The sequence below is a fragment of the Dromiciops gliroides genome, chromosome 3 (assembly GCF_019393635.1).
Source record: "Dromiciops gliroides isolate mDroGli1 chromosome 3, mDroGli1.pri, whole genome shotgun sequence".
Lineage (NCBI taxonomy): Eukaryota > Metazoa > Chordata > Mammalia > Microbiotheria > Microbiotheriidae > Dromiciops > Dromiciops gliroides.
The window spans coordinates 95,177,260-95,195,296 of record NC_057863.1 but is presented as its reverse complement, the minus strand read 5'-3'; the positions used below and the strand labels follow the sequence as shown (position 1 = coordinate 95,195,296).

General features: G+C 36.2%; 1 protein-coding gene across 1 annotated transcript in view; it reads right to left on the bottom strand.

Annotated features, from left to right (window-relative positions):
* The window catches only part of VWA8 (von Willebrand factor A domain containing 8), a 411,604-nt gene that overhangs the window by 235,458 nt on the left and 158,109 nt on the right, over window positions 1-18,037 (bottom strand). Inside the window, exons 19-20 of the mRNA XM_043992994.1 lie at window positions 10,322-10,428; window positions 3,759-3,830 (exon numbers count right to left, since the gene is read on the bottom strand). Coding sequence (XP_043848929.1) covers window positions 3,759-3,830; window positions 10,322-10,428 — 179 coding nt within the window. The remainder of the gene's footprint in view (window positions 1-3,758; window positions 3,831-10,321; window positions 10,429-18,037) is intronic.

The window sequence follows — 18,037 nt, the reverse complement described above, 5'->3', positions numbered from 1 at the left end:
TTTTTTTTTTTTTTTGTGAGGCAATTGGGGTTAAGTGACTTGCCCAGGGTCACACAGCTAGTAAGTGTTAAGTGTCTGAGGCCGGATTTGAACTCAGGTACTCCTGACTCCAGGGCCGGTGCTTATCCACTGCACCACCTAGCTGCCCCAAGGCCACCTATTTCAACCTACTCCTTTTACAGATATTTGGGAACTGAGGCACAGAGAGGTTAAGTGACTTGTTTCAGGTCAAAACAGGTAACAAAATGGCTCTTTCACAGAAAACAATAAAGAAAACTGGTACAAAAGAAGAAAAAAATGCTAGAGTAGTTCAAAGAAAGGAGAGGTCATTTCCCAAGGCTTCATGGAGAAGTTTACAGCTAACTTGGTCTTTGAAGTAATAGAGGCCTTCCAGGAAACAACGGGAATAGATATGGGGAAGTACAAGGAACATTTAGGAATGGCAAGAAAAATAATTGAAAAGATATAAGTTGACATAATTTATTCTTAGAATTAAAAAGCTTTCATTAAGAGCTTTATGATCAAATTAAAACAAAACCATTCTGACAAAGTACATAAGGGAACATATCCTCCCTGTATTTCTTATTCTTTTCAAAGTAAAAAGTTCCATATGGAAGAGTGTGGCCAATAATACTTTAGGATTTCCTTCTTGGGGTTCAAAAGGTGAAATCAAGATATGTCATATACTGAAAGCTATGAAAAATGAATCTTCAAACTAATACAGTGCTCCATTAACATTAAATGAATTAATAGTTACACTATATACAGCAGGTATCAGCTTTTTTTTTAAAATGAGAGAAATTCCAAATTGTTTCTGATGCATTTCAAGATCTTCAGAGACACTGATCTCAATTACTAGATATGGGCAATGGTCTTCACAATGTATGTGATCATCTTCTTCATCATTCCACTCTAGTATGGGAGCTCACAAAGAAACCAAATTTTCAATATAGGAAAACAAAGATTATTTTTCTATGTATGCATGTATGTATACATGTATGTATGTATTTAGGACTCACCTTGGCCATGCCTAAAATGTTTCTTTTTTTCATTGTCCACAAATTTTATTTTTCAAAGACAAACAAAAAAGGTATGAATAATTATTTTGGTATGTATCTTATTGTTTCTGCTTTATGAAATCTAGTACTATACCAAACCCAGAGACTTTTTGCCTTTTTAAATTTTAATTCCCTATTGTTAACATTTTTCACTTTCTCTTTGAATCCTGCACTTTTGTTTTCTTGCTCCTACTGAAAGTGATCATCAGCCAGATCATGTGGATTACTTAACGGTGGAAAAGAAGAAAAAAAGAGAAGAAAGATGAAAAGTTATAAAAGGTTCTCTTCTTTCTTACTCCCTCTCCCATTTTTGTTATATTTATCCTATAGAGAAAGGAGGGAAGAAAGATTCCAAAATGGACTACAACAAGTTGCTGAAGGAGTCACCAACAGATGCTACTTCTCCAACAAAAAAAAAACAACAAAAAATGAACTCTGAGGATCAAATAATCTGCCTAAAACTTCTTTAAGTAATGTCTAACCTGCATGCTTGAAGTAAAGAGAACAGAATTTACAATGAAGTGCCTACTATGTGCCAGGCACTATCTTAAGTGCTGGGGGTACAAAAAGAGGCAGAAGACAGTTCTTGCCCTCAAGAAGTTCACAACAAAAGGGGAGAGACATGCAAACAAATATGTACAAACAAGCTATATACAAGATAAATAGGAAATAAGTTACAGGCGAAAGGGAGTAGAATTAAGAAGCGTTGGGAAAGGTTTACTGTAGAAGGTGGGATTTTAGTTGGGACTTGAAGGAAGCCAGGGAAACCATTAGGTATAGTTGAGGAGGAAGAGCATTCCAGGAATGGGGGACAGCCAGAGACAAAGTCCAGATCTGAAAGATGGAGTGATGCGTTCCAAGATACTCAACAAGGAGGCCAGTGTCATTACACTGAAGAATATGTGGTAGGGAGCGAGGTGTAGGAAGATGTGGAAAAGTAGAAGGCAAGGGTGGGTTAGATGATCGTGGCTGTCATGGAGTCCTAGTCTCACTCAGGTCTCAGCATCAATCTCCAATCTAATCATTACTCAACCCCATCCTCATCAGGGAGAATAGGGAGGTCATTTACATTATGGAGAGACAGGGTCCTCAAATCTTTCTCTTAAAGGTCTTTCAGATTCTGAGCTCTTGGTCATGGTTCCTTTCGATGCCCATCCTCCTAAAGTCCAGTGTCTTCAGTCAAACCAACTGTGATGTTTAAAATCTAATGTGTGGTCACCTTTTTTCTGTCCTGTTTAGGGAAAACTAGCTAGGGTTTATTTATAAATTAGAAGCCTTAACACCAAGTTTGGCATTAAGCATTTATTGAAGAGTAAAGAGAGAACATATGTAGTTCAGAAAGATAGCAAAGCCTATCTACCCTAAGAGTTCAGCATGGCCTCCTTCTTCTCCTTCCCTTCTGCCACCAACACAAGGTTCCAGCCACAAAAGAGTAAGAGCCAGAGAGCCAGGAGCACTTCCTACTTCCTGCCTCCCTCCCCTGAAAGAGGCTGTCCTTCAGTGTCACCCAAATCCATTGGTTCACTGGACTTGAGGGTGGTCTCGTTTTGTTGAGTTCAAAGTCCTTAGCTTCTGAGAACAATACCCTCTTAAGGACTGGCCAGGTGTGGGTTAGTCAATCACTCCCAGTGGGGCCTTTGGACTTTGGCAAATCTCACACAACCCATACAATTCACCAACCCTACTTTAACACTACCTCTCTACTCTGAGCCTCCATGTTCTATCCACTTTCAGTCACTTCATAATAAAAGGCTAGGTGGATAAACAAGGGAGTTCTTAAAATAGATATGTGGCCCACATAGGAATGGATGTCATCATAGAGAACAAGACGGAAGTTTGCATCTGCCAAAAGTTTGGCTTCAGGAGCCCTAGGACTATATCTTATAAATCTTTTTGTCCCTCCTGGGATCCCTATGTTGTGGATCAAAATAGAGGTTCATGGGATTTGGAGCTGAAAGACTTTCTATTCTGGTGCACTCAGCCTAGAAATGAGGCCCAAAGGGAAAAGGGACTTGATAAAGTTTACACACTATTAAGTAACAAAGGCAGGTTCTCGGACTTCAAATCCAGTATTTTTCTCTATACCATGATGCACGACAGTTACTTATTATTATAATTTAAAGGAACTTTTGAGGGACAGTGTGGCATAAATAGTTATGACAGCCTGGTTTCAAATTTTTTCACTGACACCTAGTAAAAAGATGACCATGGACAAGTCCAGTTTCAATTTCCTTACCTGAAGGTAAAGCAATTGATGCAACACCTATATCACCAGCCCATTGTAAGGGTCCAATGAAATAATATATGAAAAATGCTTTTAAAACCTTAAAGTACTACATATATATCTATTGTCATAGTAGAAAAATAATTTTTGGTTTTGAGAATAAAATACTATTGGGATGACAGCACTGATGAGCCCTTTCCCTAGGATTCATTAATATAGTACCATGAAAGTTTTCCGAACTTTCATAAACTCTTCTCCTTTCAAGGGAATGTATGTGTTTTCCATATATTCAGATGTATCTCAAAGGAGTCTCCTGGATGGTGGTTGTCTCTATGGCAGGGGCTCTTTATGGGTTCCTTAGAATAAAATCACTTAAACATAACACTTATTTCAGTTCTAAATTTTAAAGAGCAAACAAATCACTATAAGAATAATCATAAAGATAACCAGAGATAACCACCGTTGCTTAAACTCACCTGGTTGCCGACCAATAGCAGATGTTCTCCCAGAAGAAAGTCTTTAAGCATATCTTCCATCACTATCATGTGCTAAAGAAAGACAGTAAAGGAATTTCAAGTTAATGATGAATTATGAGCCTATGATCCTTAAAAAACTTTAAACATTTTTTATTTAAAGTTTTGAGTTTCAAATACTATCTCTGTCCAACCCTCCCTCCCCTCCCCTCCCCTCTCCCTGAGATGGTAAGCAGTCAGATAGAGGTCATACATGTGCAATTATGTAAAACATTTCCATAACAGTCATTGTATATAAGAAGTCTCAAATAAAAGAAAAAAATGAAAGAGCTAATGACCTTTTAATTGGTATGAAAGTTACTTTAAGGACATCTAAACAGAAGTTCTCATAACAGGTTCCAAAATTTTATTAAAAAGATAATTAGAACTTTTAGATGTACTAAGCACATAAATAAATCAGACATTACAGTCATTAAGTAAAGGTGCATAATCAATGAAGTTATCAATTTTGAAAATTTCAAAAATTCTATTGATGTAATGCTAAGTTAATTAGGCAAGACAAGTTTTCTAAGAAGCTTATACTTAAATTCAAATGTTCAAATTATGCAGACAGTTTGACAATTAAAAATACCAACTATTCTAAAAAGTATAACATCCCCATTTAGAATTCACCAAGTCACTTGGGATTTAATATTATATTAATTTTTGATAATTACCTTTGATAAAGGTATCAACACTAAATTAAGATACTAAATGTTTACTAAAATACACATTCACTTGTTCAAACTGTGACACAGTGATTATTATAAAATTCAACCTTTTTGTGAGTTCTTCCTCAGGAGAAAGCTTACTTCTTATTGTCATGCACTGAAAGCAGGTCCTCAGTAATTAGGTTATTTCCCTCCTCCCCATCTCCTTTTTCTTTTCCTTAAAAAGTCAATAATTTCTTCACTACCACTGAATATACTAAAATGTTTTATTTACATACTTTAATCAATTTCTTCATTAATAGAGCACAGTGATGTGTTCCATTTAAATACTTCAATTATCCAGCCTTATTACATATTACCCTCCTCCAAGCACATTATCAATGAGCCAAACTGGCCTTCTTACTTTTCTTCCTACAGGACACTCATGTCCCATCTCCATGCCTTCACACTGTCACCCATGCTTGAACTCTCCCCTCTTTCTATCTCTCACAATACCTTCTCTACTTCATGCCTCAGCTCAAGCACAAGCATTTTACATGAAGGCTTTCCCCCCAAATTACCTTGTGCCTACTCTCTCTGTATCCTTTTGAGTACATGTTGAGTCTTCCAGCTTGACTCAAAGTTCCTCAAAAGTAGAGACTTCATGCCTTCCTTTTTATCTTCATTGTCTAGTACATGCTAAGCCCTTAATAAATGCTTCTTGATTAATGGATTCAATAAGAAAGTGGTATCATCTCTGTGGTGAATAGTCTTCACAAAAATCATAGCCCTTCCACAAATTTTGGTTTTATTAGAGGCATGGAGTCTCTCTAAATTTAGCAAGGTTAGAAAACTCTGAAAATATATACAGTGTATTGCTAAAACCACAGTTTTTCAGCTTAGGAGAACCTGGATGCACTCATGCTGTACTCTATTAGCATAGCCATTGAGAATTGAGGATCACCTCTATTTCACAATGAGTCACTGAAGTACAATTTTAGTGGAAGACATTTGTAAAGATACAAAAGATAATGTGGTGTTTTTTTTTAAGACTCCCTGAAGGAGCTTAATTTTTAAAAAGCACATGCTTGAACAAATGGCAATTAGTATTTTAAAATCTTAATCATCCACACCAAAGGAAAATTTTTCTTAAATATTATTGCCTTTTTGACTGATTGGCTGATTATCAAGATATCTTGGAAACAACTAAAAAAACAGAGCATAAGACAATTTCTGAGCCAATTTAAATTTAAAAGTCAAACACTTAGATGGAATATCTTTAAAACATTTATTAGTATTTTAAATACTATTTGGTGGCTTTGATAAATATATAACACTAATTTCCCTTATGGAATTCCCTCCCTACATATAAACTCTCCTTAAGCCTCTACTATTCCATTCTCCTCTCTCATAGAAGATCATCTCACCTCCTACTTGCTCAAAAATAAAAGGTTTATTCACACTTTTTGTTTCTACATCAGTCATTTCTAGATATACATTATGCCCAACTTGCTCCAAATTGAACACTTTCCTTGTCACAAGGAAAAATAGTTATGTATAAACACTATAATTGCTGCTTTTGACAAAATATGTGACATTTTGCTGAGAGATTCATCTTCCAGGACGCTGAGAGATTCATCTTCCAGGACGCTGAGAGATTCATCTTCCAGGACACTGAGAAAACTTGAGGGTACCTACCATGAAAATGACCCATCAACAATTTACTACACCTGGGATTAAATTTCTTTTTAGCAAACAGGTGAAGCATGGATTATGGAGGCAGGAAGATCTGGGTTCAATCATATTTACAGGTTGTATGACAGCACCCATCCCAGGTAAGTCACTTAACATTTCTATGACTCAGTTTCTTCATCTGTAAATGAAGGAGTTGTAAATGTATATCCAGCTCTAAATCTATAATAAGCAAGGTAATAAGCTAGGTACTAGAGATAGAAAATCAAAACCAAAACTAGTTCCTCCCCTCAAGTAACTTATATTATCCTGGGGGCATAAGTAAATTCAAGAAACTTGAAGAGGGAGAGAGAATAGCATTTTGGTGGGTCAGGAAAGGCTTTGGTTACGAGGTGATGCCTGAACTGAGTTTAGAACAGGGATCCTTAACAAGGGGTCCATGGGGCAGCTAGGTGGCTCAGTGGATAGAGCACCGGCCCTGGAGTCAGGAGTACCTGAGTTCAAATCCAACCTCAGACACTTAACACTTACTAGCTGTGTGACCCTGGGCAAGTCACTTAACCCCAATTGCCTCACTAAAAAACAAAACCAAACAAACAACAAAACAACAACAACAAGGGGTCCATGGACCCACAAGCAGTAAATAGGTAGGTTTTGGGGTGGGGAGAGGTCTATGAACTCGGATGGGAAAAGAATCACATCTTTATTTTCACTACTTTCAACTAAAGTTGAGCTTTTCCTTCTATTCAAATATGAATAAAAAACCCCACATTTTTCTGAAACAAATATGAAGAATCTCTGGTCTAGCAGGAGATCAGGATTCTATAAAGTGGAAGGGAGGAAGATATATAAGGAATGAGGGATGGAGTATGTATAGAAACAGAAGATGGATTATTCAGTTTGGAGAACAATTAGTAGGCTAATATAGCTTGAAGGGATTGTGTATTGAATAATGCTAAATAAGTCTGTAAAGGTAGGCAGAAATCTGATTTGAAAGAGCTTTAAATGCTAGGCTAAAAAGTTTGTATTTTGTGCTAGTGGCACCAAGGAGGTACTGAGTATTTTTTAAGGAGAATGTGGCCATTATCTGACGTGGTTTTTTGGAGGGGAGTAGAGGGGGGATCTAGACCTGTGATTTCATTGGTGTAATAAACTCCTAGCAATGCAAATTGGTTCTGCAGCCTTATAGGCTGAAAGATGTCTGGAACAATGAAGAGTTAAAATAATCTGCCCAGGATCACACGGTCAGTATACATTGGAAGTGGGATTGAATTTAGGTCTTCTTGCCCTCAAAGTCATTTCTCTATACGGTAGATACCCCATAGCCTCTAAAAACTGTGCAAATGTGTGGGCCACGGCTTGGAGACAAGGCTGACACCAGGTGAAAAGTCATGAGGCTCTTTAGGCAAGAGGAAACAGCACTTCTTAGGTCATTCAATCATCCTATATTGCAGTACTGATGAGGTAGAGACAATTCTGTCTTAACTCAATGGACCCTCAAAATAATATCAGCATATCCTTTAATATTCAGTGACTTCAATGAAAAGATGACCATAGGAAAGGAAAGGAAAAATATGTTGGAAAACATGGTTCCGGTGTAATAAATAAGACAAGCCAAAGACGTGTATAGTGGGCAGAAATCCCACTTGTATATCTCATGAATATTTTCTTTAAGGAGATAGTCAGGTGAGGCTGGAAATGACAAGTACCCCATAAAAATCAGAAAAATGAAGCTGATACTTTAACAGATAGGAAATGATTAGCTATTCTTGTGGAAATTGCTCCCCAATCATTTTATCCATATATATCATACCAGTGATTGCTTAAAACAAAGATGAAAAGTAGTAACAAAGGAAAAGAAATTATAAGAATGGGAAGATATAGTATATAACTGAAGTTAACACTATTCTGACTATTCTGACACTATCCATGAGACATTGGATAAAATAAAAGACATCAACACAGATCATCACCATTTTCTAAAGAAGTTTAATTACAGTGTCTTCCCTTTGTTAATGCTATTTCCCATTTGTCTTGTATATAACTTATTTTGGATATAGTTGTTTGCATGTTGTCTCTCCCATTAGACTGTAAGTTCCTTGAGGACAGAGATGTGTCGTTTGTATTCCTAGTGCTTAGCAGAGTGTCTGGCCCATAGCAGGTGCTTAATAAAGGGTTATTGAATGAATGAACTGAAACTAAACAGAAAGACATCATCCTTCCTTTGTATAAGCAAGCCTGAAATGCTTCATCCAAGGGAGGTGTATACACCTCTAGAATGACATAATGAAGACAGTAAAGTTCAGAAAAGAGAACTAAAACAAAGGGTCAGAAAGGATTCCCTACAAGGACAAATTAGAAAAATAAGGAAAACCAGGGAAGATGTTGACAAAGAAGTTAATAGCAATTAGTAAGGATACAGTCATACTCTACTAGTGCTGGTTCACTGTATCTCAGAATACTAGAACTATAGTACACCCTTTGTAGCTTGACAGAGGTATTTTCAGTATTAAGAAGAAATATTTTACACAGCAGGGAGTATAGGTATGAAATTTATTACCTGCAAGATTTAATATGGCAGAAAATTATTTTAAATTTTAGCATATTTTACCAAGGAAAAAACCCCATCAAATCCGTGGATGACCTCCCCAAAATAAATTACTAAAAGAAGCTAATAAGTGTTTGGGATATCCTGGCCTACTGAAAAGAACACTTTCTTTAGTTATCAGGAGACCTAAGTTCAAGTTCTGGCTCTGACAATTATCCTATCACTTAACCTCTCTCTGCTTAAGGACTTTGTAAATCAATACTTAGTTATTATTGTCACCATATACAAAAATGCCCTTGGTGTCACAAGACAATATACTGGACTTGACGGATTATTAATCTTGGAAGGAAGGACAGAAGGATGGAAGGATAGAAGGACAGAAGGAAGGAAGGAAGGAAGGAAGGAAGGAAGGAAGGAAGGAAGGAAGGAAGGAAGGAAGGAAGGAAGGAAGGAAGGAAGGAAGGAAGGAAGGAAGGAAGGAAGGAAGAATTTATTAAGTAACTACTATGTGCTAGCTAAGTGCTTTGTATAAATATTAGCAAATTTGATCCTCATAACAACCCTGAGAGTCAGGTGCTTTTATTACTCTCATTTTACACTTGAGGAAACTGAGGTTGACAAGTCAAATGACTTACCTAGGGTCACAAAACTAGTAAGTATCTGAGGAAAATTTAAACCTCAGGTCTTCCTGTTATGATACATTCTCTTTTTATGTCTTAACATCCAAGGCAACTTCCTAATTATACTTAATCACAAACTCCTGAAATACCAATTCTTTACTTTCTGGCAGAGGTAATACTAATTTAACATTTGAAAAAAGCAAATTTTATTTATAATCATTGTCTTTTTCTATTTGACAAGTGGGATTTTTCCTCTTTGTGTTTTAAGGATAACATATTATTAACTTTTTGGTTCATTAGCTTCATTGCTTGCACTGTAGAAGCAATCAGATAAGGAACAAAATTTATAACAGTTAACTGGTTACAGAGAGGGAAAAGAAAAATGGAATATTTTTTTGAAGCAAAAAAATTGTGGTTTGTACAAATTTATTTTAAACTTAAAATATTATTTATCTGTTTACAAAACATTATTTAGATATAACCTTATAAAATAGCTACAGAAAGTACCAGGATACAGAACTGTTTTCCATATGTAAAAAAAGATTCAGGAGCTTGGGGGAAGGAAAGGTTAGCGTGGTACATGTGTATGTGAATGACATCTCTCTTTTACTTTTACTCCTATTTACTCACCAATTCTCTAGAAAAGAGATAAGCAATGCCATTTTTATTTCATCCAAAGCTTTTATATACTGGCAATATGATTTCTTACAATATATCTATACAGTAAAATTGCAGTTTCCTGTGGATTGTGTGATAATGTGATTTCATTTACATATAAAAGTTACTATGCTAACCAAAGTAACTATTTCTCTACATTTTAGGTATGTTTTGGAAAATGTTGATAATATAATTCTAACATGTGCATCTTGTGTCATATAAACAGAAATTTTGAATTTACCAGTAATGTTAAAACATCACAGACAAATTTGTGTCTACCGCAATCAAATATACTTAGTTAAGCACCATTATGTTTAAATCAATCTATCCTTAAATATTCAAGACCAAGGATCTTCTTACTTGGAAATTTTCATAAAATAAAACATCAGGCACTTTCATTTTCTCATTGGTATTATGGACTGGTATGCTAATATCCCCAATCTTCAGAGATCCAGATTTTATTTCACCTATAAATGAAATACAAAACAAAGAATGAGTCATAGTTGTATTGATAAAGACCATCAGATTAGTCAAACATGATTTTTGATCCAGACCTGTGACATGATTAAACATTTGACACAGTGGATGGAATTTTGGACTTGGAATCTGGAAGATCTGAATTTGAATCCTGCTTCAGATATTTAGTAGTTAAGTGACTATGGGCAACTTAAACTTTTTCAGCCTCACTGTTGTCCTCTGTAAAATGGTGATAATAACAGCACCTATTTCTCAGGGTTGTCAGAATCAAATGGGATCACTTATGCAAAGTACTTTGCAAGCTTTAACATGCTATATAAATATTGACTATCATCATCACCACCACCACTACCATCAATTGTTATTATTTTTGTGGGTTTTGGAGGAATTATCTAATGACCATAAGGAAGAAAACACAAAATGGTAAACCACTAGAACATCATATGCCACACAAAAATGGTCAGAGTAAGTAGCACTGTGTGCCATATCAGAACTTTCAAAGTTTTTGCCCTGAGGACTTAACTTTCTACCACATAGGCCAAGGAAACATGGATCCAAAGGATGTGAAGGCCTTTGAGTACAGATACAGAGGACAACATACATATTGAGCACTTTCTAGGGATTTGTGAGACTCCTTTGTAGATCACCTAAGTATAGTGCAACTGTGCTTGAATAAGTCAGGAGGAGGAGAAAGGATCACTAGTAAGGAAGGTAGCAGGGAATTTTCACTATATGTTGCATTCCAGTCAGCCCTCTCTTCAACATGACTAGCTAAGAAAGATGACCTTGTTAGTGCTGTAGTTAGGACAAGGGAAGGAACTTCTTCATCTAACTAGGGATTCTGTATCAAGCCCTTTACTTCTCTTCCTGCCCTTCATAAAGCCTTCCCCACTTACTTGGATCATGATTGATCCCTAACTGCTGGATCTCCTCCTGTTCACCTACAGAGAGCACCCCTCCACTCAGCACTTACAGGTTCTCTTGAATTGTTCTCTCATCATTCCACCACTGTTAGTTTTGCCTCTTCAGTCTGAACCTTAGTTACCTGTTTCCTACATTTTCTATTCATTCCCTGTAGTACCTAGGCTCATACTGAATAGGTCTCAATAAATAATTACTGACTGACAGTTCCAGGGGCTTATAGGAGACTACTGAGAGCCATAATCAATAACTTGCCTTCAAAAGACATTTTATCCTTTGTGCATGCTCCTTCAGAGCTAATTAAATTACTTAATTTTTATTAAATGCCTATCAATCTTTTTCCTTGTAATGAAGAAACTCTTTATAGAAAAATCAGATCTCTTCTGGAAACCTTTTTTTTTCATATAGTGTCAAAAAATTTACAAATACTGAGGAGGAGAAGAAACATTAAACTTCATAAATTAGCTAGTCACAATTAAAATAATGAATCTTAACACCCTAGTTAATCACCACAGTGACACAAGAAGATATAGCCATGTAGAGAAGATCTTGGTGGCCATTTCTCTCTCTCTAAAAGATCTCATGGCTCTGCCTTTTTCCTTTACGTGTGCATTCTTCTGGAAAAGATAATTTTGTTTGTTAAGTAGAGAAATGGCTTGTTTCCTTACTGCCACCAGATCTCTGAAATGGGCCCACTATAAAAGTAGGACTAGAAAGAACAGTAATGTAGAAGAATAAATCTGTTACATGCTTATAATGGTGACATAGATTTAGTTAAACATAAACTAATGTGAAATTTATTTAATACTCATTGAATAGATTTATAGGATATAGGCAATTCAATTTTATACATACATAAACACACCCCACTCAGAAATCTTCATCAAAGAGTTATCATCCTTGGATGTTTTCACAAAATAGGCTCATAAAAAAAGTATTTGTTTTCCTAACAATAACAATAACAACAACAACAAGAACAAGTACTTATTTAGAACTTTGAGGTTTACAAAGACCTTCATATATGTTAATTCATGTGATTATTACAACAACCTTGTTTATTAGTTGTTATCCCCATTTTACAGATGAGGAAACTGAGGCTGAGAAAGGTTAAGTTACTTGTCCAAGGTAACACACCTGGTAAGGGTCTCAGGCAGTATTTGTACTCAGATCTTTGTGATACAAAGTCCAAAATTCTATCTACTGTGCTATTTTCCTCCAAGGATAGTCAAAGTAAGTTTTATTTTTGACATAGTAGAACAGAAAAAAAGAATTGCACACATAACTGAATATAATTATTATGTATAGCTTTCTAATCTTTAAAAATATATAATAAATTCAATATGTAACTTTCAAAGCTGTCTTGCTTCTTTGTGATTTTTTCTGGCTTTCTGTTCTCTTCTATGAAATTTTAAAAAAGAAACACTACAATTACCCCCCTTTTCTTTTTTTTTTTGGGGGGGGCTCTCTTATCCTCCTTTCCCTCCCATCCCCACCTTCCCACCTTTGGGGAAAAAAAGCAAAATAAAGCTCTTATTCCTAACCCAATACAAAACTCTATTTACAATTCTAGTCATCAGTTATAGGGAGAATGGGGATCATTAAAAAAACACCTAAAGCAGTGGAGAGGAAAGCAAAACAAGTAAGGTAACATCTCCTGGCTAATCTCTGTCACTGAAGGAAGGAGAACACAAGGAAAAATGAATATCAGTGTGGCTCCACGTTTATCAGCTTTTCATTCTGTCACTCAAAGAGAAGTTTTAACTCTGAGGCTTTTTACCTACACATATATATACAGCAATGCTATCCCTGACACTTGTTATTTCACTGAGACACATAAAAAGAGGAAATATGGGTATGGTTGAAAGAATCCAGGCTTGGGAGTCAAGAGAAATTGGAGCTTGAATGTCACACAATACTTACTAGGTATGGTGATCCTGGTAAAGTCATTTAAACTTTCTCAGTCTCAGTTATATTATCTGCAAAATGGGTATAAAGATACCCCCAAATCGGGATTAAAAAGTACAGTGCTGACTTGACAAGGTTGTGGTAAGAATCAAATAGCAGAATGAACGCACAGTGCTCTAAAAACATTTAGGGGTTATAAAAATGTGAGCTACTATCATCATGTTCATCATGTCCCTCTGACGATACTGCCACCTGTATCATTGGTTTATTAGCCTCTTTTCAAGTTGATTTGAACACTGGAACACTCTCATTCATTTGATCACTTATTCATTTATTTATTCATTCACCAAGCATTTGCTATTCATTTATAGAAAATGTAATACTGCAGAGTAGACAACAAAGTAAAAATCATGGTACCAGCCTTTGAAGACCCTAAAAGTATTGTATATAAAAGACATATAGTTTGTGTGAAGAAAAGCAGCCTCTGTGAGAGGTAAATATGAAAGAATTTTGCTTTGAAAAGTAAAGAGCTACTTAACAAACTCAGACTTTCCATAGTCTCCATCAAGGGTCCAGTTGCTGCAGGCCAGTTCTTCCCATAGTAAACCCATAAGGAGAATCTGTCCTGCATAAAGCAGACAATGTCACATTGCACTGGTAGCAAATACATTTAATTTTTAAATATGATTTATGTTCTGTTATATGATCATAAAACAAAATGGGCCTTGTCAGAAGAGAAAAATGCCTCAAGATATCTAAGCCCAAAGCAAGACAAACCAAGTCACTGGATAAGCTTGAGGGTAAAATACTTCAGCATAAAGGGAAAAACTGAATGAAATAAGAACAGAAATTTTAAAAAATTCTTATCCATGAGTGAGAACTATAAAAGGAAAAGCATTTCAAAAGGTATAAGAGACTTCCAAAAGTAAAATTCTGGTAACATAATTCTAATTATCCCAATGAGGGAAAAAAAGGAGGGGGAAATGAAGCAATGTGACTGATGTGCCTACACAAGGAGCTCTCTGAGGAGCCTAGATTTTAAAGGAATGGATTTAAGGGATTGAAGAAAGTACAAGGAATTAAAGAAAATACAAAAGAGAAGCATGTTACTTTTTGAGGAAAGCTGATGCCTAGAATGAGCTAAGCCTTGTGAAAAATATGAAGAACAAATTGCCAACAGTTTCTCAAAGTTCTATCCAAGGTAAGAAGAAGAACAAGGAAAGGACAGAGATGCTGCCTGAGATACATCAGAAAACACTAATGGACAACAGAGAAGGCTGGACTATTTAAATCATATTTTGTTGCTGTTTTCTCTATCAAGGGAAATGAACATCAGACTGAAAAGGGTAGAACAAAAATAGCTGAGTGGGATTGAGACCCAGACTTCTGGAGGAGATCGTAAGAAAACACTTAAGAATTCTAAATAGGTTCAAATGTGCACTCTTGGATGAAGTCCTGAAAGAATTTGCAGATCTATTAGCTGCCTTATAACACCTTAAGGTTTACAAAGAACTTTTCATACATTAGATCATTTGATTATCACAATAAACCTGAGATAGGGACTACAGGTTTTACTGCCTCCATTTTACAAATGAGGAAATTGGGGTGCAGGAAGGTTAGGGGACTTAACCATGGTTATACAGTTAATAAATGAAAGTGGTAGGAATTGAACACAGGGCTCTCCTGATGTCAAGTCCCATGACCTCTACATACCACCAGAGCCTTAACACCCTGGCTCTTAACTGGAGGCAGTATAAAAAAGATGGCAAGAAAATGGAATAAAGGTCAAATCTAGCAGAATGGAATTTAATCATGTTAATAACAATAGCTCACATTTATATAGCACTGAAAGGTTTACAGAGCAGTATCCTGCAAAGTAGACAATGCAAACCCTACCACAATTTTACAGAGAACAAAAGAAAACCTCAGAGAGGCTTAAGTGACTTGCCAATGATCACACAACTTTCCTGAAACTCAATCTTCTGATTCCCAATCAAATTATTCCTTCCACAACACCATGTTATGTATTAAGTTCTATACTCAGGCAAAAAAAAAAAAAAATCGGTACAAGCACAGCCTGGGGAGCTGGGGAGATCTGGCTTAATAGTCATTTGTATAAAAAAAGATAGAGGGTTTTTAGTTGACTAGAGGCTCAATATTAGCCAACAGTGTAACAAGGCTGCCAAAAAGAGCTGATGTGATTGTAGGCTCTATTAATAGAATGCAGCCTGGTCCAGCTACATCTGGAGTTCTGTGCTCAGTTTTCTGAACCACATTTAGCAGGGAGAGTGATAAACTGAATCAAGTTCAAAGGAGAATAACAAGGATGATAAGGGAATTTAAAACCATATCCCATGAGAAATCATCCAAGGAACTGATGATACTGAACCTAGAGAAGTGTTTTAGGTTTATTTTGTTTTAACTGCACCTGTGTCTTCATCAGGGAAGGGAGGTCTGGAGGAGATACTTCCTTTTCCAATAAAGATCGGCAACTGCTCTGAAATTTATGGTCTTAGAGTGGTGACTCTGAGAGTCACTGAGAGGTTTGATGAGTTGCCCAGGGTTACATGTAAGTCTATGTCTGAGGCTGGACTTGATTCATGGTCTTCTTGACTCTGAGCTCAGCTCTCTATCCACTACAGGATGCTGAGAAATTTTGCAGAGCCAACTATTTGAATAGCTGTCCTCTGAATGGAGTATTAGAGTTAGAGGAAGCATTATGGTTTAGTGGAAAGAATGGTGGACCAGGAGTCAGGGGGCTGGGGTTCTAAGTCATATTGTTCTATTAACTAGTTCCTCATCTACAAAATGAGTACATTGTACAAGATCAGTGGTATCAAACTCAAAGAGAATTATTTCCCTAAGATGGCATATTGACTTAGATAACTATAAATTAACATTATCTTATTTGTATTGAATTTCTATTTATTTTGTTAAGCATTTCCCAATTACATTTTTTTGTTTTGTTTTGTTTTGGTGGAGCAATGGGGGTTAAGCGACTTGCCCAGGGTCACACAGCTAGTGTCAAGTGTCTGAGATCAGATTTGAACTCAGGTCCTCCTGAATCCAGGACCCGTGCTTTATCCACTTCGCCACCCAGCTGCCCCCTCCCAATTACATTTTAATCTGGGCAGCCTCGAGTTTGAAACCTCTGTAGTAGATAACCTGCAAGACCTACCTCTAGCAATCTAACTATTTCTCTCTGTTTTTTTTTTTTCCTGACTGCCTTCAGGAGAAATAACCAATGGGTAGACATTACAGGGAATCAAGCTTGCTAGTCATTATAAAGAACATTTAAATAATTAAAGCTCTAACCAAAATGGAAAGGGTTCTTTTGTGAGGTGGACAGTTCATCATCACTACAAGTATTCAAAACAAAAGCTCAATAAGCACCCACCAGGGATACTGAAGAGAAGTCTCACAGGCCAGCTAGGGAGTTGGACAACATGACTGTTAAGCTCCTTTCTACTTCAAGGTCACAAATGCATACAGGGATATACATATTAGAAACAACTTAGCTCTAGCCTTTAAACTGGTTAGTATTCATTAAAGCTAGTTAAAATAAAACACAAATGCAGCACTCAAATTATTAACAGACTATTTCAAAAATTCATTTCTAAATCAGTTGTTTGGAACCTAGAACATACTATGCTATAGAAATGATGCTGTAAGTGAAAAGTCTATATAACTCACAATGTAGCTGAACTATGTATTACTAGTGGGCTTCACCCTAAATTCCTTTGTGCTTCAAGGCAGAAAAAGAGTATGCTGGATGGAGGAACTGCCATCGGAGTAGCTTAAGTATAACAATAGGAATGTAATGACAGAGTGAGAGAGAAGGTCACAAATATTCATATGTACAGGTTGTGGTAAATGAAGTTTTCTTAAAGAAGCGATTAGTTAAACCTGTATAGACATGGATACACTTTCAGCTAGAAGCAAAACAAAAGCTCAGATTTAAATTCTAATGGTATGTTATAGCATAGGAAAGTACTTTTACAAGTATATAAATATAAAGTACTGATTAAAAACTCTACAGACTTAGATATATAGCAGAAGAATAGGACAGTTTATAAATTTTAATATGTCTGAGAAAAGACCAAGATAACATATAATATTATAAATATAGTATAATATCTTACTGTGAATTATAAAAGGGATAATGAAGTTTATAAAATGCATGAAGAATTAAATGACAGGAAAAATCCATGTGAATTGTTGGAGTTTGGGAGAGCTTTCTGGACAAAGTGGAATACGTAAAGGATAGGAAGTATATGAAGAGCAGCAGAGAAGGGGAACATTTCAACTGGGGAAAGATAATGAACAAAGAGAGAGAGAGAGAGAGAGATTGAATTAAAAATCACATGGTGAGAAGATAATTAAGAAACTGGCCCAACTATAAAAGAGAGTTTTGCTGAAGACTAAAGCTTTTCCCTAAGATTGGGTAGGCTGAGTAGGAGCTAAGTTACAGAAAGCCTTGAAAACCAGATTCATTTAGACTTGAAATGAATTAGACTAAGGAACCAGAATAGGTCCTTATGTATAACTGACATAAGAAAAGCAATATTCCAGGGAGATTGTCCCCTTGCCACTTCCTCTGGTCCCACATTTGGCCAGAACCCATGTGGAATGGACTGGTAGCAGGAAGACCTTCTTCCCTTCTTCCCTTTTGTTCTCTGCCCTGGTTCACCTAGAATTCACGAGAGGCTTGACTGCTCACAAGACCTAGATAAGAGAGGTGTCACCAACTTTATTCCTTCCCATTAGATGGGA